The 20,661-nt window shown below is 45.0% G+C and overlaps 1 protein-coding gene across 1 annotated transcript in view; it reads right to left on the bottom strand.

The window, feature by feature from the left end:
- Nucleotides 1-20,661, bottom strand: part of ank2b (ankyrin 2b, neuronal) — a gene marked incomplete at its 5' end in the record, with an annotated part of 172,247 nt that overhangs the window by 73,743 nt on the left and 77,843 nt on the right. Inside the window, 6 exons of the mRNA XM_083937194.1 lie at nucleotides 361-459; nucleotides 9,476-9,673; nucleotides 9,803-9,901; nucleotides 10,052-10,150; nucleotides 12,115-12,213; nucleotides 13,275-13,472. Coding sequence (XP_083793320.1) covers nucleotides 361-459; nucleotides 9,476-9,673; nucleotides 9,803-9,901; nucleotides 10,052-10,150; nucleotides 12,115-12,213; nucleotides 13,275-13,472 — 792 coding nt within the window. The remainder of the gene's footprint in view (nucleotides 1-360; nucleotides 460-9,475; nucleotides 9,674-9,802; nucleotides 9,902-10,051; nucleotides 10,151-12,114; nucleotides 12,214-13,274; nucleotides 13,473-20,661) is intronic.

Below are 20,661 nucleotides of genomic sequence, written 5' to 3'. Positions count from 1 at the left end.
GATATGCAGGAAAAAGGTTCACCAAAACATTTAGAGAGTGGACAGGATATTATTCAAACATGCGACATCCCATAGATTGGACACATTATGTGATATATAATATATAATATATGTATATATTGTATATATATGTGTATATATATATATATGTGTATATATATATACACAGTATATATACACTAATTCACAACACTAATTCCAATGAAGTTGTAAGGCATCAAATATAAATAAATAAATATATTGTCTTTGTAGTGTATTCAATTGAATATAGGTTGTTTATGTTTTATACAACGTCCCAACTTCATGTGAATTGTTGTACTATAAAGATATAATTAGAAGGGGTTTATTTTTGATGCATACCTTTCCAGCAAAATCAGCTGGAGCGTGACGCTGCAGCAGAAGTTTGGCCACATCTAGGCTTCCGTACTTGGAGGCCACATGCAGGGGAGTAAACCCTTTCTGTGGAGAGAAACAGCCAGAGAGGGGAACATATTCAAATACAGTAAATACAGGCTATACAGACAGGTTAACTCAGGTCGGCTTGAATCCAAGTCAGACCTCATCAATGGCGATGTATTTATGGTATTGGTGCCTTGGTATCCTTCTACATAAATATTTGCATTATTTCATCACTGTAGGACTAAAGCAAGTCTTGACTTGAATATGGTCATCATTTCTGAGAACCCATAAATCAGGAAGGGTTATATTTCAGTTTACATTTTATTTTTCATTTACATATATCAATACATATTATCATTATGAATAGTTTATTCAATTAGATTTGTTTTACATAGACAAAGTTTTTTCTTTGATACAAAATAAAACTAAAATCTTCCCTTAAGGGTCCCTGGGACAAAAATGTCATCAGAAAATATTCCCTGAGGTCTAATTGGTCTTTTGTAAGTGACATACAACAAGAAAGAACTCCCAGCAGGCTGACACGCTGATGCAATTCTGAGTAACCTCAAAATATTAACTAGTCTTAACTTTCACAATAATACCAGCAGAGGGAGCACTTTATCAATTTTAAAATACAGAACTAGACTAGAGCTGACTGAAATCACATGACCACTGTGTGTATGGCCCAGCCCTACCCACGGACGGAGCGATCCTTTGTTTGTCAAAACCGGGATTATATCTGATGTAATAGGTGATGGAGAGGAGAGGGGTGGAGGGCGGAGAGGTGGGAGGGTTTCCATACACTGAGGCGTGAAAGATAAACACAATACCAAGCAAATTAAGGACATGACTATTATGAACCCGCTTGGAGAGATGGAGAGTGTTACCATTGCACGATAACAATATTTTTCTGATTTGGTTTCCATAGAAACAACCACACCCTTCCTCCCTGGAGAGCAACCATGGAGCGAGGCATGAAGGATGGGAGATAGGAGAGCCACTGAGCCCTGACGAATACACTGCACCACAAAGGGCTTTGTGTTCCCCTCGTGTCTGAATACATTAAAGGACTAATCTGTCCCAGATTGGATGTGAAGTGGAGATGTTGTCTATGCAGCGTCCTCTGGTAAACACGTCACAGTGATGATGATAAGTCACTTGACTGCGTTCAGGCTTCATGCGCAAATCAGAGGAAAGCAGTGGGTCAAACAGACAGAGACCTGCTCATACAGTAATACTGTAACCTTTTCATCTGAGGGCACTGTGGGATACTCAGCTATTGCATGCTTTCTCTTACAATCCTTTCTATCAGTAGCTGCTATTTATATATTTGTTCCAACCTGCTAAGGCATTAAGATGCATCCTTAAAGTGTAATTCCGGCACAAAATCATCCCATGGTCTTTTTCAAAACTTGCACACTTCAAATTGTAACGGGTTTGGTTGGGACCCAATAGCAGCACAAATACAGGCAGGTATCGTTGGTAACAAACTTTATTGGTTTGATGCAGGGAATAATCAGAGTCACGCCGCTGTAGGTAGCCACAGAGGAGACTTGAGTTACACTCACTCTGAAGAGCTGAACTAGGTAACCGCCAGTTAGCCACAGGAGCCGACAGGCAGAATCCAGAAGGGGACAGGCGAGGATCGTGGTCAGGGACGGAAGGCTGAGGTGGTTTCCAGGAGATCGGTCAGGCAGGATAGTCCGAGGCAGGCTGGGTCGAAACCGGGAGATCAGGCAGAGTAACGCTGGAGAGTCTGGTGCAAGCATCGAGAACAATCTGGCAATGAGTGAGTGTGGAGTTGGGGCTTAAATGCAGCCAGAGCAGAGAGCACAGGTGAGTGGAGTTTGCTTGATGAGGGGGGTGTGTCTGATTGACAGATTGAAGCAGGTGTAGAGTGTGAGGCAGAGATGAGCTGTGACAGAACCCCTCCCTTAAGGGGCGACCCAAACAAACCAATGCAGAGCTGGGTGGGTGGAGGGGGTCCGGAGGAGGGTTAATATTCGTCAGAGACGTCCACCTCCATCCCCTCATCCCTGACTGTAGGGAATGAGTCATCTGCATCCGAGGGTGGGTTATCGGACTCATCATCCAATTGTTCAGATCGATGGAGTGGCTGGGAAGGTGGAGTCCGTGGTCTGGGGATGTAACTGGTTCTGGCGGGTTGATCGGGTTTGACGCTGATGAAAGTCCCTGACAAGGTGGCGATCCAATATGTGTCTGGCAGGAACCCAGGATCTCTCCTCGGGGCCGTATCCCTCCCAATCCACCAGATATTGGAGGCCCCTCCCACGTCGGCGGGACTGCAGGAGACGACGGGCCGTGTAGGTGAGGCCTCCGTCAATGAAACAAGGAGGTGGAGGAGGTGGGATGGCGGGGACCAGGGCACTCTCTCGGACCGGTTTGATTCTGGAGACGTGGAAGGTGGGATGAACACGCATAGATCTGGGTGGGGAGTCTCACCGCTGCGGGATTGATGATATTGATCACCTCGAAGGGACCAATGAAGCGAGGAGCCAGCTTCTTTGACTCCAGCCTCAGGGGAAGGTCACGGGTGGAGAGCCAAACCCTTTGACCAAGCTGATATTCTGGAGCCTGGGAGCGGTGGCGGTTAGAGGCAGAGGCATAGCGTCCAGCGGCTTTGAGGAGGGCAGAAGTCTCTCTCTCCAGGGTCGGGAACAGAGGTGGTTGGTAGCCATAGACGCACTGGAAGGGAGAGAGGCCTGTGGCGGAACTGGTCAGGGTGTTGTGCGAGTATTCCACCCACAGGAGCTGTTCGGACCAAGATGAGGGGGATTGGGATGACATGCAGCGGAGTGCCGTCTCCATCTCCTGATTTTTGCGTTCCGTCTGACCGTTAGACTGGGGATGGTATCCTGATGAGAGACTGGCAGTGGCCCCCAGGAGTGAGCAGAATTATCTCCAGAAAACAGAGGCGAACTGGGGGACCCGATCAGAAACCACGTCTACTGGGATGCCATGGAGGCGGACAACATGTTTAAGCAACAGTCTTGCAGTCCTTTTGGCAGAAGGGAGTTTGGGCAGGGGCACAAAGTGGGCCATCTTGCTGAACCGGTACACCACCGTCAAAATGGTGGTGTTGCCGTTGGACGGTGGTAGACCGGTGACGAAGTCCACGGAGATGTGTGACCATGGACGATGAGGTATTGGTAGTGGGTGCAGAAGACCAGCAGGAGCTTGGAGTGTGGGTTTATGTTGGTTGCAGGTGGGGCAGGCGTTGACGAAGCTCCGTGTATCTTCGGCCAGAGTGGACCACCAGAAGCGACGCTGCACAACTTCCTTCGTCCGCTGGATCCCAGGGTGGCAGGTGAGGTTGGAGCTGTGAGCCCACTGGAGGACCTCGGACCGGAGGTCAGGTGGAACATACAGACGTTCTGGTGGACAGGAACTGGGTCCAGGCTGGTCCTGGATGGCAGCTCTGACCCTCTCTTCCACCTCCCAGGTAAGTGTGGCGATGAGGCGTGAAGCTGGGAGAATGGTTTCAGGCTCTCGAGCCTCCTTCTCCTCCTCCTGAAACTGCCGAGACAAGGCATCAGGCTTGACGTTGCGGGACACCGGCCGATCTGAGAGGGAGAAGTTGAATCTGGTGAGGAAGAGAGACCACCGGGCCTGGCGGGAGTTCAGTCCCCTGGCTGACTGGATGTACTCCAGGTTCTTGTGGTCCGTCCACACCAGGAACGGCAGTTTGGTCCCCTCTAACCAGTGACGCCACTCCTCCAGAGCCAACTTCACTGCTAGTAGCTCCCTGTTACCAATATCATAGTTTCTTTCGGCCGGGGTCAACCGCCTGGAGAAGAAGGCACAGGGGTGAAGCTTCTGATCGATGGCGACCCTCTGAGACAGGACAGCCCCTACTCCCACGTCGGAGGCGTCCACCTCAACCACGAATTGTCGTTCGGTGTCAGGCATTACGAGGATGGGGGCTGTTGTAAAACGTGTCTTCAGGGACCGGAAAGCCTCATTGGCGGCCGAAGACCACCTTGGAGGAGGTGAGGGCTGTGAGAGGGGCTGCCACCGTGCTGTACCCTCTGATGAACCTCCGGTAAAAGTTGGCAAAGCCCAGAAATCGTTGAAGCTGCTTACGGGAGTCTGGAGTGGGCCAGGAGGTGACAGCAGAGACCTTGGCAGAGTCCATCTGGATGGTCCCCTTCCCTATGACGTACCCCAGGAAGGAGACGGACGTAGCGTGGAATTCACACTTCTCAGCCTTTACAAAGAGAGAATTCTCCAGAAGGCGTTGGAGAACCCTCTGGACATGGTGGATGTGTTCGTCTATGGAACGGGAGAAGATCAGTATGTCGTCGAGGTAGACGAAGACAAACTTATTGAGCATGTCCCTGAGTACGTCATTCACCAGGGCCTGGAAGACAGCAAGAGCATTTGTGAGGCCAAAAGGCATCACCAGGTACTCGTAGTGGCCGGTAGGGGTGTTGAATGCCGTCTTCCATTCGTCTCCCTCTCGGACCCAGACCAGGTGGTAGGCATTGCGTAGGTCGAGCTTAGTGAAGATGGTGGCTCCCTCCAGGAGCTCGAACGCTGAGGCGATGGGGGATAACGGTTCTTCACCGTAATGTCATTTAGTCCTCGATAATCAATACAGGGGCGGAGCGTCTTGTCCTTCTTAGCCACAAAGGAGAAACCCGCCCCTGCTGGAGATGAGGGTCGGATGATGCCTGCGGCCAAGGAGTCATTGATGCAAGTGTCCATGGCTTCTCTCTCAGAGGCGGATATAGAGTACAGGCGACCCCTGGGTGGAACAGAACCAGGCTGGAGGTCGATGCCACAGTCATAGGGTCTATGCGGGGGAAGAGAGGTTGCCTTTGCTTTGCTGAAGACCTCTCGGAAGTCTAGGTATTCAGCGGGGACCCCCGACATATCTGGAGCAGGGATGGAGCAGGTAGATGACTGAGGAGGGGTGGCTTGTTTAAGGCAGACTTGATGACACGTAGAACTCCAACCTAGGATCGCCCCCGTGGTCCAGTCAATGTGTGGATTATGACGCCGGAGCCAAGGAAATCCCAGGAGGAGTGGATGACGAGGAGAGGGCAGGATATGGAACTGGATAGTCTCATGGTGGTTGCCAGACAGGAGCATGTGGATGGGCACTGTCTGGTGGGTGACAGTTCCCAGGAGGTGACCGTCCAGGGCATTGGCGGGAGCAGGAACTGGCAGACGAATTCGACCAACGCCTAGCTGAAGTGCTAGGTTGTTATCGATGAAGTTAGCGTCTGAACCAGAGTCTATGAGTGTGGCAAAAGTCTGAGAGCCTTGGGGTAGCAGTAGTTGAACCTGGCACAGGGGACGTGAAGCGAAGGAGGGTTTAGAGGTGTGACTCACCAGGACCTCCTTCCTCACTGGTGAGCCTGACCTTTTACTGGACAGCTGGAAACTAAGTGTCCGGGCTGCCCACAGTAGAGGCAGAGGTTTCCTATGCGGCGCCTCTCTCTCTCTTGTGGGGTTAGGCTGGCCCGGCCAATCTGCATGGGTTCAGAATCCCTCCCCAGTGTGCTGGAGAGCGGAGTTAGTGACCTGGCAGGAGCTGGAGAACGAGGAGTCGGAAGCCCCTCCCCTCGTCCCTGACGTCTCTCTCGGTGTCTGGCTTGAATCCGTCTGTCCACACGGGAAGCCAGCTCGATGATATTGTCGAGAGAGGCAGGAAGGTCGTAGGACACCAGCTCATCTTTGATGTAGTCGGCCAGTCCAAGCAGGAAAGCGTCCACCTGAGCTACCTAGTTCCACTCGCTCCGCCGAGCCCGGATGCGGAAGTCAATGGCGTAGTCAGTCACCGAGCAGCCTCCCTGTCTGAGACCCAGAAGACCCCAGAAGCGTCGGGACCTCTGGATGCTACACCAAACACCTTGCGGAGCTCGGTGGAGAAGGCATTGAAGGATAGGCAAGAAGGTGTGTGGCGTTCCCACTCGGCTGTTCCCCACAGCCGAGCGTGACCAGTCAGGTTATTTATTGTTAACGCCACCCTTGCTTCCTCGGAGGCGAAGGTGTGAGGTTGCAGAGCAAAGAGGATTGAACAGTTTGTGATAAATGGATTGCAACCCTCTGGATCCCCGGCGTAGGGTTCTGGGACTTCCACTCGAGGCTCAAGGACGGGACCAGGATATACCGGAGCTGGTGGAGGAGGATGACTCGCGGGAGCTGGCAGAGGGATGGACTGGGCGAGTGCAACGGTGAGTTGTTGAACCTGGGCGGATAGCGTGGCTAGCGCTTGCTCTTGGTTAGCTGCTGCTACCTGAATGTTAGCCGTGGTGGAGGCTAACATCACCTCTTGGTGCTGGAGCTGGGTCTCCACCCGGTCTAGGCGAGCCAGTGGATCCGGGTTGTGCGCTGGGTCCACACTCATGGCCAGATTGTACTGTAACGGGTTTGGTTGGGACCCAATAGCAGCACAAATACAGGCAGGTATCGTTGGTAACAAACTTTATTGGTTTGATGCAGGGAATAATCAGAGTCACGCCGCTGCAGGTAGCCACAGAGGAGACTTGAGTTACACTCACTCTGAAGAGCTGAACCAGGTAACCGCCAGTTAGCCACAGGAGCCGACAGGCAGAATCCAGAAGGGGACAGGCGAGGATTGTGGTCAGGGACGGAAGGCTGAGCTGGTTTCCAGGAGATCAGTCAGGCAGGATAGTCAGAGGCAGGCTGGGTCGAAACCGGGAGATCAGGCAGAGTAACGCTGGAGAGTCTGGTGCAAGCATCGAGAACAATCTGGCAATGAGTGAGTGTGGAGTTGGGGCTTAAATGCAGCCAGAGCAGAGAGCACAGGTGAGTGGAGTTTGCTTGATGAGGGGGGGGGGTGTCTGATTGACAGATTGAAGCAGGTGCAGAGTGTGAGGCAGAGATGAGCTGTGACACAAATAAGCCATCTAGACTGTTTTTTTTTCACTTATAAACTATTAACGGAGAAATCCGGTAGATTCGCTAACACTGATTAGCTCGGGGCAGCACGGTGAAGGAATTAAAACATCTTTTTTAACCACTAATACTGCTCAAAATAACAGCAAACCTCTGCAGCAGCATGGGAAGAGTCCCTACACAGAAAACAAAGCACCAATGGGCTCCTTCCTTTTGGATTGACTTTGGAAATTGACTTGAATGGACTTTACTATGAGAGAGCTGGTACAGGAGGCAATAGGTAAGTCTTTCAAATCTACTACTAATACATTGTTGGTGCTTCGTTTTATGTGTAGGGACTCTTATCATGCTACTGCAGAGGTTTGGTGATATTTTGAGCAGTATTAGGGGCGTGGCTGTGGCTCAGAGGTAGAGCAGGTAGAGCAGATCGGCGGTTCTATTACATGTCGAAGTGTCCTTGGGCAACACACTGAACCCCAAATTGCGTGGTGTGTAAATGTGGTGTGAATGGTTGGATTAGATTAGATGGTATGTAGATGTCCAATGCCATCACTGTGAATGTCTGTGTGAATGGGTGAATGTGACAAGTAGTTTAAAAGCGCCTTGAGTAGTCAGAAGACTAGAAAGGTGCTTTATAAGTACATTTACCATTTACCATATTAGTGGTCAAAAATTAAAAAACCTGCCCCAAGCGAATCGCTGTTAGCCACGTCCGGCTGTTAGCGACCCTCCTGACTCTGTCGAAAAAAGACCATGGGATGATTTTGTGCCGGCATTACACTTTAAGTGGATGGGTGTATTAGCTGTATTATTTTTTTAAAGATTCAACAGATTGTCTGGTTGAATAAAGTGTTTGTTTTTCTACTTTTATCTACTACAGTATATAATGCATATCCTATTTGTTAATTCTGTTGTAACACATTTCTATTTCAACCTTTTGGTCTTTCGGCCATATGCAAACTATGTTTTAAGTCACTGATAGATATCAACATCCGATGGCTATCACTCCTTTTGTGTTGAAAGTGTAGAGTAGGCTAATGTTATCAACTAAAGGCTAACTCCATTAAGGAGTGGTGCTCCATGTGTCCTTAAAATAATAATCCTCAGAGTCCAGAATAAGCCCCTGTGGTTAATGCTAGACCATGTGACATTTGAAAGAATAACATATTCAACTTACAAATGAAAAGTTTACTTCATGAGCAGCATAATGACTGGATACAGTGAGAAACTGCAAACCTGGCTTTGTTCATAGGGAACAAATAGTTTGTCAAGAAACAGTTCCAGCTTGTGCCTCTCCCTTCAACTACATGTTGTTTGTGCTTTTATGATTAAACAAATGAAACTCAACATTAATCAGACAGCTGTAAAGGTGTTTGTGGGCGTATGTTTTAACTTTGGACAGAGCCAGGCTAGCTGCACTGCCCTGGTTGCAGTCTTCATGCTAAGCTAAGCTAACTACATGTCTTGACTCCAGCTGATATTTCTCATCTTAAAGGTTGAATATGTAGAATGAGCAGAACACCGCCAACTAGTGTCTCAAGATCGTAGTCGCAACAACAAAAAAGAAGTCCAGCAGTCGGGTTGCCAGGTTCGTTGCCGAGTGTGTCAAGTGATCAGCCTGCTGCACGTCAGTGATGAATCATTCAGGGTAACAACTAATTTGCACTAATCAATTCATTTGACAACAGTATTTAACGTTAGCCAGTCTTCAACTTAAAGTCTTCCTTTGAGTAGTGTGGAATCCATTAGCTAGCTCTCGGCTCAAAATGATTCCTTGTTACTGTAGCAACAACAGACAACCCTGGCAACCCGCAATGCCCAACGCTATTGGCTGCTACAACGTAAACAGAATGTGACAGAAAGTCATTGTCAAAACCTTTCAACATTTTAAAAAATCTATTAGTTCGGTTCAGGGTAATTTTTTTATTTTTTATTAAAAAGCAATACTCTCATTCTGTACCCCTCAAAACGCCCTGTGGGTGGATTATTTTTATATATAGCTTTTAATAAAATTCTACATATTCAACCTTTAAGTATTGTTCTCACATGGCTGGGAGGCACGGCTGCTTTGATATTTGATATTAAATAAAATAATGAAATCCTAAATGCAGAATACTCCTACAATCATTTTAGGAGTTAGTTGGTGTCCAGGTATTCAAATTTAAAGACAAAACACATCTCAACCCACCTTGGTGGCCAGTGAGTGTGAAGCTCCGGCCTCTAGCAGGACAGAGGCTGTCTCCACCTGACCCTCCCTGGCCGAGATGTGGAGGGGTGTGTAGCCGTTGGTTGTGGCAGCATCAGGGTGAGCCATGTGTTGCAGCAGTAGCTGAACAATCTCTGTTTTTCCCAGACGGGACGCAATGTGGAGGGGAGTCTGGTCCTCCTGAACATGGCACAGTGCAATCAGAACTAACTCTTGGTAATGTTCTTTTTTAAAAAGCGTATTCTGCAGGCAAAATATTAAAGTACAAAGTGTTGCCTGATGTACTACTATAGATAACAGTAGTCTCACCCGTGCCCTGGCGTCCACCATTGCTCCATTCCTCAGCAAACATCTGACCACCTCCACCTGACCTGCTCTGGCTGCCATGTGTAACGCTGTTTCTCCACGCTGTACACACAACACAGAGCAACATGTGGGTCAGCAGAGTCAATACACACAGTTTTAAACTAGCTGACCGATGACTTTTCTTACTGAAAAATAACTTCACATCACAAATGACTTTGCCTCTCTGTGATTGGCTTGTTTCCCATCACTCACAATATTGCTGACATCCGGTGAGGCTCCATTCTGCAGCAGCAGCAGGACGATGTTGAGGTGACCCATGAAGGCTGCTACGTGGATGGGAGTCAAACCAGACTAGACCCCAGAAGGGAGGCAGAAGAGGAACAAGAGGTGTGAAATGGATGTTATTTGGATGGTGAATGCCACTGTGCTACTCAAGGAGAGCTCATCAAACGTATTAATATGCAAATAGTACATAACGTCATCTGGCAGAGTTGGCAACACAACTAGTAGGAAACACAACCCCAAAACCAACCTACAAAAAAGGAACCGTTTGACTTTTTACATATGTACTTTAATACAAGAGTTCACAAGTTCATTTTCAACTGCTTACAATGTCATTTCTATTCAGTTCCTGCAAGTTTCTACATATTTTCACACTAAAACAAAACTAAATACATACAACAAGTTTTAAATAAAACCTTCTAAGTATGCTTAAAGTCCCACTCCAGGCATGTGTTTAAGTTTTTAAAGACAACTCTAACATGATTAATATTTTGTTTGATATGCATTCGCGACAGAGAAAGTAAAAATGAGCTGAGTATAGAGCTGGAAGCACATATACTGTTTCTCCCTCATTGAAGAATTCTGGATTTGGCCTTGCCCCCGCTAGAGATTCTTGATTAACTTCTTGTAGCTTCTACTGGTGGTTTACAAAGATGCCACACATCGGAGAGAATCAGCCATCAGCCTACATGTTTGAGCTCTTGGTTAGCCAATCAGCTGTTTGACTTTTTAAATAATAATGAGTTATTTGAGGACTTCCAGTCAGGATTTAGAATGAATCATAGCACTGAGACAGCCCTGGAAAAATGACTAATGACCTTCTTATAGTTTTAGATAAAGGACTTGTCTCTGTACTTGTGTTACTAGATCTTAGTGCGGCCATCAACACTATTGACCATCGTATCCTGTTACAGAAACTGCAGCATCTAATTGGCATTAAAGGAGCCGCATTAAGCTGGTTTAAGTCGTATTTATAAGATAGATCTCAGTTTGTACACGTTAACGACAAATCCTCCATGCACACTAAAGTTGGTCACGGAGTTCCACAGGGTTCTGTCCTTGGACCGATTCTTTTCACCTTATATATGCTTCCCTTAGGAAATATTATAAGGAAGCACTCCATACATTTTCATTGTTATGCTAATGATACACAATTATATTTTTCGATCAAACCAGAAGAAACCGATCACTTAGATAAACTTCAAATATGCATTAAGGAAATAAAAAGCTGGATGACCTGCAATTTTCTGATGTTTTGTACTTGGCCCTGATGGCCTCCGAAACTCAATAGCTAAAGATATTGTTACTCTGGATGATGTTGTGTGTTGTGTTGTCCTCCAGCACCGCAGTAAGGAACCTGGATATTATTTTTGATCAGGATATTTCCTTCAATTCTCACATTAAAAAACTAGTCAATGCATTTGTTACTTCTAGGCTGGACTATCGAAACTCCTTATTATCAGGCTGCTCCAATAAGTCTGTTAAGAGTCAGTTGGTCCAAAATGCTGCAGCTGGTGTACTGACTAAAACAAATCAAAGAGAACATATTTCTCCTGTATTAGCTTATTTGCACTGGCTACCTGTAAAATCTACAATATAATTTAAAATCCTTCTCCTTACCTACAAAGCTCTTATTGGTCAGGCTCCGTCGTATCTTAAAGAGCTCATAGTAGCGTACCAGACTAGATCGCTGCGCTCTGAGAATGCAGGGCTACTTGTCGTACCTAGAGTCTCCAAAAGTAGAATGGGTGACAGAGCCTTCAGCTACCAAGCTCCTCTCCTGTGGAACCAACTCCCAAGTGTTGTTTGGGAGGCAGACACTGTCCCCATATTTAAGAGCAAGGCCTGAAGTTAACGTTTCTGGCCACCAGCCACATTTTTTTGTGTACCTAAAATAAAGGTGAAAGACTCCTGTATCTGCTGGGACTCCGCTCTGGTATTACTGAGGTAAAGCCATAATATGATACCAACCAGACCCTGACCCATGTGGTAGCCCCTGTCGGATCAAGGAAACACTCAGGTGTGTGACCTACCTCTGTAATGGCCTGGATAGAGGCTCCATATTTGACCAGCAGCTCCATCACTTTCACTCGGTTCTTCTTACAGGCTATGTGCAGCGGAGTGAAGCCGTTCTGTAAGGGAAACGTGGCACATATTTAACTAAATGTTCACCTTAGTCATCATCAGTCTATATATATAGATATATATATATAAATATATATCTATATATATATATGTATGTATATATATATTAGGGGTGTCCCCGACTAAAAATGTTCATAGTCAAATCTGAATGGTCATGTCTTGACTATAGTCGACTAATCGTCGAATAACTTTTTTTTTTTGTTGCTCATGAAAAACCCTCTGATCCGGGGTGGTGAGCCATGGACATGAAGGAGACAGCGGCGGATGAACGTGAGTTCAGCTCTGTGTGGTCACACGTGTCAGGCAGAGGGTTACTGAAATATGTGATTTCTGATAGGAGAATCTTATTAAATTAATCATTATTATATTATATATAAATTATAATTATTCATTTGTTATTGTGACATAAATGTGTTTTGTTTGTATCTATCTTTGACAATAGCGGACAGTATATTTAGAACTATAGTTTCACTTTCACGGCGCTGTGTCAGACTGTGTTGGATTGGATGTCTATAATGAAAAAAAAAAGGGCAGATATTCAAATGAAATGATTAAACAGGAGCAGACTGTTGTATTTCTGATGCTCAGATAGATTTAAAGCCCAGCCAAGATGCACTCTGAGTGCCGGATCCTGGATAAAACAACTTAGTCTACGAGGGGGAGGGGGTTATTCCTGCACATTAAGGAGATAAATTAAAAGCACAGGAGTTATCTTCACATTTTATTAACAGTATTTATTAACAGACTTATATTTATACCCATATAAGCTATTTATCATGGTTTGTTGGGAGAAACCAAGCATCTATATGTAAAATCAAACATTCAGCACCCCCAGAGCCAGAATGGAATAATCCATTGTTTCATCACCACATTTTTCGCATTTTGCCTCGAATCAGGCTCCTTGGAGAGAATCATGAAATAGTCGACTATTCAGGTTCACCCCTGATATATATACCTTCTATATATATGCTGCATAGCTTGACTAAATTTTGATTTGTATCTTGCCCCAGGAGGATTGTTACAGCAACACTGTGTCTTTGTATCATACCAGTGCTCTTGCGTTGGGGTTGGCCCTCTTGTCCAGCAGCAATTTGGTGACTCTGTAGTGACCACAGTGAGCTGCCACATGCAACGCTGTCAGGTAGTCCAATGTGACATCATCCACAGGAGCCTTGTGCTGCAGAAGGTGTTTGACACATTCGACATGGTCGCCTTGTGCCGCCATGTGAAGAGGAGACAGCCCGTTCTAAAATGTGAAAGAAAGGTCAGCTGTTTTGATGGAGATAAACTGTGGGAGGGGAGTTTGTGGCTGTTTAAATACAACACTGCTCCATAGATTAATGTCACGGATGTACATGAAATCATGACCGCTGAGAGAATCCTCTGATAAAAGAAAAACAGTTTAAGGGTGTAAGTGTGCTTATACATATTTAGTAACTAGCTGTTGAATATTTAGATGGAGCATTTAGGAGCTGAAGAGTCTGATCATTGTCTCAGGAGCAGGTGGAAATGACCAGGAGCAGGTAGAAATGACAACAGAGCTGAAAGAAGAGTGGCTATAAGACTTATATTGTCAGGAGGACACAAACATGACTTCTAATAAAAGCTAATGTTGTGTCTGCTCTGCTGGGTGTGTTAATAGGCAGCTGCTTGCTAACAAGTTAGCGTTATGAACAAAGGTCATAATGGGCCCAATGTGTCTGTAATGTTCAAATTAATGCATCTTTAAGTGTTCTGTTTTTTATCTTCATTCTATTGAAATTAAGCATTTTACACTTAAAATACAGAGATATTAAATGGTTCATTGATGAAGAGATGCAATGGCTATTAGATATTTTTAGCCTAACTTAGTAGGCTACACATACTGGAAGCAGGGAAGCTATGAGGAACAGAGCTATGCTAGCTTTGGTATAGGTGCAAAAATATATATTTCAAGACCTGTGTAAGAGGTTGTCTCATTTATATGTAGCTCCATACTAATGCTAATCAATACATCTGGGAGTGAGTCACCTCAAATTCGTTCACAGTAGAATTCCAACAATAACCTTACTACTGTACTGTATATAAACAAGATACTGTTGTTGTTTCTAAACTGCTTTTAAAAGGACTATGTCTGATCGTCGTGCCAACAACAAAAAATAATTCCAGCAGTCGTTATTGTGTTAACAGACATTCCTAATTTGTATGTGTTCACTTTGTGGGTGTATTTGTGCTTGACCGCCAGTAGGGTTCTCCACTAGACTGGGAATTAGGGAAGAGAAGAAGAGTTTAAGAAAAAGAGAGAGAAAGAGCGCAAGGGTATGTGGTTAGCAGTTTGCTGGGAAAACAAATGAACAACTCAACAGTTTTTCGTCTCCTGTGCTTCACTCACCAACATAACAGTCGGGTTGCCAGGTTTGTTGCAGAGTGTGTCAGGCGATCAACCTGCTCCATGTCAAGTGATGAATCAAACAGCGTAATGTCTTATTTGGACTAATCAATTAATTTGACAACAGTGTTTACCGTTAGCCAGTCTTCAACTGAGATTCTGTCTTTGAGTGGTGTGGAATCCATTAGCTAGCTCTAAACTCAAAATGATTCCTTGTTTCTGTAGCAACAACAGACAACCCTGGCAACCCGCAATGCCCAACGCTATTGGCTGGTACAACATAAACAGAACGTGACAGAAAGTCATTGTCAAACTTCTCAAACTTTTTTTTTTTAATATTAATTCAGACTCAATATATATATGTTTTATGGAAAAGCAATACTCTCATTCTATATCCCTCAAAACTCCCTGTGGGTGTATTTTTTTTTTTTAAATATAGCTTTTATCGGTTGCTTCCTGCTTTGCTACAGTGCGGACGCTTTTCTGCTTGCTCTCGCCTTTGCTTGCATTTTTTGCTACTATCTGCTACTATTTGCTTCTCCTCAATAAGAAACAAAGAGCAACAGCTCCTGGATACTTACAAAACCAGTGGGATTATATTTCTTTTAGATAACAGAGGCATTTTTCAATATTTTTACGACTTCCTCAACGCTAGGCAGGGAGGCCTACCATTCAAGATAAGCCTGAGCCTGTGCTACAGTGCTAAAGGTAATCACCAGAAGATGCCTCCCTTCTCTATGGAAGATTACCACAAACTACTACAGAAGATTTTGCTGCTGGAAACAAAAATGAATCGGTTAGAAGTATTTATAGAAGTGAATGGATATTGTGACAACAATACCACCCTAGCACTGACTGAAAACAGTGGACAGGGGCAGGCCAGAGCCCAGCTAACTAGCAATGATGAAGCTACGAGGAAACGGGAGGTCCCTGTACAGGGTAATAAATCTACCAGCGATAATCCTCCCTGGAACACACTTGGGGCAAAGCCAAAGAGAAGACCACCTCCCTGCGACAAGGGAGAACGGACAACCGGGAGGACCCAGCGCCCCGATATCTCTGATCTGACCGGTTGGCCTGCGCTACCATCTCTATCCAGGCATAGCGCTTCATCAACTCCCCTGCCACGGAGGACACAGCAGCGGACAGCTGAGAAGAGGAAAAGTACCAAGAAACTTCCCCAGCAAGCAAGTGTTCAACTAAAGAACAGGTTTGCTCCACTGTTGTCGGACAATGGATCCCCCTCTGATTGCCTGAATAACCCACCATCACCACGCAGAAGGGTAAGACCTGCTAACTTAAAACCACCGAGAAAGCTAACAAGTGGGCCTGAAAATCTGATTGTGGGTGACTTTTCTGTAAAAGATATGAAAAGCAATAATAACACCAAAGTACTCTGCTTTCCGAAGGATACGGTGTCTGACTTGGAAAAAAGAATCCTGGATATTGTGGCTGCACACCCAAATGTGAAAAATATCATTCTGCACATTGGTTTTAATGACATTGAAAAACAACAATCAAGTGAGCTGAGAGAGCACTTCAATAAACTCTTTGAAACAGTCAGCGCTGTGAATGCTGAGGTGTTTATCAGTGGTCCTCTACCCCCGATCAGGAGAGGAGCTGAGAGATTCAGTCGACTTTACTCGCTGAATGAGTGGCTCTCCAGCGTTTTTCTTGCTCGTTCGATGCATTTTATTGACAATTTTAGCTTTTTCTGGGACCGCAGGCATCTTTTTAAGGCAGACGGACTTTGTCTAAATAAGCTGGGAGTAAAGCTTTTCATGACCAACATGTCTTACTTCCTGCGTCATCCATCTATCAACACTGCCAAGGACAAGAGACAAGAGGAACCAACGGAAAAGACAGACACAACACAGCTTATCATGAACGTCGAAGGAGGACCGCCATTGCAAAAGGAGAGCGCTGACCATGAGAGACACCGGAGCAAAGAGGAGACGTTTCCATCCCCCTCTACCTCCCCTTTCATTTCAAATGGGCTTGAAGATCCCTCCCCCACACCGCCCAAGCCTAAATCCAGGTCTCCATCCTTCTCCCTCCCTCAAGTAAGCCTTTCTCCCCCCTTATCCCCTTTGGAGTTCCGGGAGCTACCCCCACCCACTCCCCGCCCTACTCCTATTTTTACTCCCCTTGACCGACCTCAGCGATCCCCCCCTCAGCGTCATCTCAGTGGCACCTCCGTCCCACCTCCTCCCCCCCCTCCACGAAGGTGTGCTTCACAAACCCTCAGCCCTACTCCGCCCCTCTTACGTAAACCCCCTCTTCGCCCTCAACGTCCACCTCCAGTAGTTCATTCCAGCTCTGACGCTGCCCACTCCTCCTCCCCCTCATGGCCACCCCCGTCCCGCCCTGACAGCAGTCCTGAATATTATTGATACAAAACAGGGTTCAGCAGTAGACCACATTATCAGCTGGGCCCAAGGCTGCCTACGTCAAAGCTTGGCACCTTCTACATTCCTGTTGTGACTACCAAGAGAGAGAACATTGGGAAACGTAGACACCCTGCTAACCTAAACAATCTCATTCCTATCCTCTCCAAATCAAAGTCAACATCGAAGCCTGTCAATAACACCATCAGGATGGGTCTGCTCAATGTTAGGTCTCTGAATAACAAATCATTTTTAGTCAACGATTTTATTACTACTTCCAAACTTGATTTTATGTTTTTAACTGAAACATGGCTGGAGCAAAATAACAGTGCAAGCATTCTGATCGAGACAGCACCCCCCAACTATAACTTTATTGATGTATGTAGATCTGGGAAAAGGGGGGGAGGGGTTGCTGCTATATTTAAAAACATATTTCAGGGGAAACAGATGTCACTTGGTGATTTTACATCATTCGAATACCTGTGTGCTGTGTTGAAATGCTCTCCCAAAATTCTTCTGTTAATTATTTACAGGCCACCTAAATACTCAGCAAATTTTTTCGATGATTTTACCGAATTATTGTCTAGTATCTCCACTGACTTTGACTGCCTAGTTATAACTGGTGACTTTAATTTTCATATTGATGATTCGAATGGCAAGGGTGCAAAGGAACTTTTTACTATTTTAGATACATTTGACCTGTCTCAACATGTGAAAGAGGCTACTCATTGTAAAGGACACACCCTGGACCTGATTATCACAAAAGGTCTCAATGTTTCTGATGTTCTTGTGACTGATCTTTCATTGTCTGATCACTTCTGTGTTTTCTTTAATATTTATTTAATTCCGGAGACACAAACAGAATCAAAGAATGTCAAAAAGCGCTACATCAATGAACATGCTAATGTACTCTTTAAAAATGCCATCTCCTCGCTACCACCTCTAAACCCATGCCATGCTGATGATCTTGTAAACAACTTTAATTCCAAAATTGTGAATATCATAGATGTCATTGCACCGGTTACAGTTAAAACGATTTCTGGTAAGCAAAAGGCACCCTGGAGAAAAGCTGCTGTTGTAACAGCCCAGAGAAGAGAGTGCAGGAAGGCTGAACGAATCTGGCGAAATACAAAACTTCATATTCACCATGACATCTATAAAGAGAGGCTCAAGGCCTACAATTTAGTCTTAAAAAGTGCTAGAGAAACATTCTTCTCCAATATCATAAACAGCAACACTAATAAGGCCAAAACCCTATTTGCAACTGTCGACAGACTGACCAACCCCCCAACACAAATACCAGCCGAACTCCATTCCACACAGAAATGCAATGAGTTTGCATTCTTTTATACTGATAAAATTGAAGGCATCAGACGTGCCATCAATATCTCAAACAAAAAAGTTGGATCACCACCCCGTTTAGGCCAAAATAACACAGCAATGATGGCAAGCTTTAATGCCATAGACTCTAAAACTCTAGTGGAAACAGTGACGGATCTAAAGCCAACCACCTGCTGTCTCGATGCTTTACCTACCAACTTCTTTAAGAATGTTTTTGACTGCCTATCAACAGACGTATTGCAAATAGTTAATAATTCTATTCAATCGGGCAATTTCCCAAAGGCCTTCAAAACTGCAGTCATTAAACCTCTTCTAAAAAAGCGGAGCCTAGATGCCTCTATTATCAACAACTACAGACCAATTTCAAATCTACCATTCATAAGTAAAATAATTGAGAAAGTTGTACTCCAACAACTAACTCACTTCTTGGCTTCTACTGGCTGCCACAACAACCTCCAGTCAGGATTTAGACCTTTTCATAGCACAGAGACGGCCCTTATTAAAGTTATAAATGACATCCGTCTTAACACAGACTCTGGCAAAACTTCAGTACTAATGCTATTGGACCTCAGTGCTGCATTTGACACTGTCGACCACTCAATACTTTTGGACAGGTTGGAAAACTGGGTGGGGCTCTCAGGCACAGTCCTAAACTGGTTCAAGTCATATCTACAAGATAGGAACTATTTTGTTTCCATTGGCGACTTTGTATCAGAACAAACCAACGTAACGTGTGGAGTCCCCCAAGGTTCAATCTTGGGGCCGACTTTATTTAATATCTATATGCTCCCACTAGGACAAATCATGCAAAATAATAACATTGACCACCATTGCTATGCCGATGACACCCAAATCTATGTAGCGCTATCACCAAATGACTATCGCCCCATAGATCTACTGTGCCAGTGCATTGAGCAGGTCAAACACTGGATGTGCCAAAATTTCCTTCAACTAAATGAGGATAAAACTGAGATAATTGTTTTTGGTGCTAAGAAAGAAAGATCTAAAGTCATCCAACACCTTCAATCACTGTCCCTGAAAACCTCAAATAAAGCCAGAAATCTTGGGGTTATTATGGATTCTGATTTACATTTCGACAGTCACATCAAATCAGTAACAAAATCGGCCTACTATCACCTTAAAAATGTAACAAGACTTAGAGGGCTCATGTCAGCTCAAGACTTAGAAAAACTTGTCCATGCCTTTATAACCAGTAGGCTAGACTACTGTAACGGTCTCCTTGCAGGTCTTCCCAAAAAAACTGTCAGGCAGCTACAGCTTGTTCAGAACGCTGCTGCTAGAGTTCTAACAAAGACCAAAAAATGGGAGCACATTACACCAATTCTTAAATCATTACACTGGCTTCCTGTACGTCAGAGAATTGATTTCAAAATCCTCCTGCTCACATATAAATCACTTCATGGTCTAGGGCCGAGGTATATCACTGATATGCTCCCACTACATAAGCCTTCTAGATCACTAAGATCCTCTGAGACCAATCTGTTAGTGGTTCGCAGAGTAAACTCAAATCAAGGGAAAGCATCTTTCAGTCATTATGCAACAAACAGCTGGAATAAACTTCCTGAAGATTTGAGACTTTCACCCACTCTGACCACTTTTAAAACTAGACTGAAAACTTTTATGTTCACCTTAGCTTTCTGCTAAATCTTCGCACTTTTAACGTCCGCACTGTTTTTATTATTGTCTATGTTTTTATTCTCTTTGTCTTCCTGTAATGCATTTGAATTCATGACATGTTGTGCTGTGAAGCACTTTGAGTCTGCCTTGTGTATGAAAAGTGCTATACAATAAAGCTGCCTTGCCTTGCCTTGCCTTTTAGTAAAGATTCTTCATATTCAACCTTTAAATGTCCAACTGTTCCTTTAAATAGCTCTTGAATCCTAAAGAAGCATACAGATTTAGTCTCTACACTAGACTACTTTATGTAGAGAACCTTATGTAGGGACATTTGACAAGGTCTGTCTGATGACTGTATACTCACTACTTTGAATCTGTTTACCAGCTAATAGGAAACATGATAGAAACATGATTCTCCTGCTCTCTCTTGCTCTAAGTGTCGTATGTTTAGCTACTCCTCTGCCCCCTTTAGTGATAATAGTAAATATGTTATGTGTAGTGTATTTGTAGCGCTGGAGGCGAGGCTCAGTGCGTAAGAGGCACGGCTCCGCACCATGGAAGCTCAGTCTTGTGCTACGGTAGCTAGCCGGCCACCTATAACTTTAGCCAGTGCAAAGCCACACAGTGTAGCATTAGCTTCTGCTAGCCCTTCTCCGTCAATCCCTGAGCAGAAAGGGTGCTATCCGCCCGTTCACGTTTGA

Source organism: Echiichthys vipera (genome assembly GCF_963691815.1).
Source record: "Echiichthys vipera genome assembly, chromosome: 22".
NCBI classification, from domain to species: domain Eukaryota; kingdom Metazoa; phylum Chordata; class Actinopteri; order Perciformes; family Trachinidae; genus Echiichthys; species Echiichthys vipera.
This window is presented reverse-complemented; position numbering and strand designations above follow the sequence as displayed.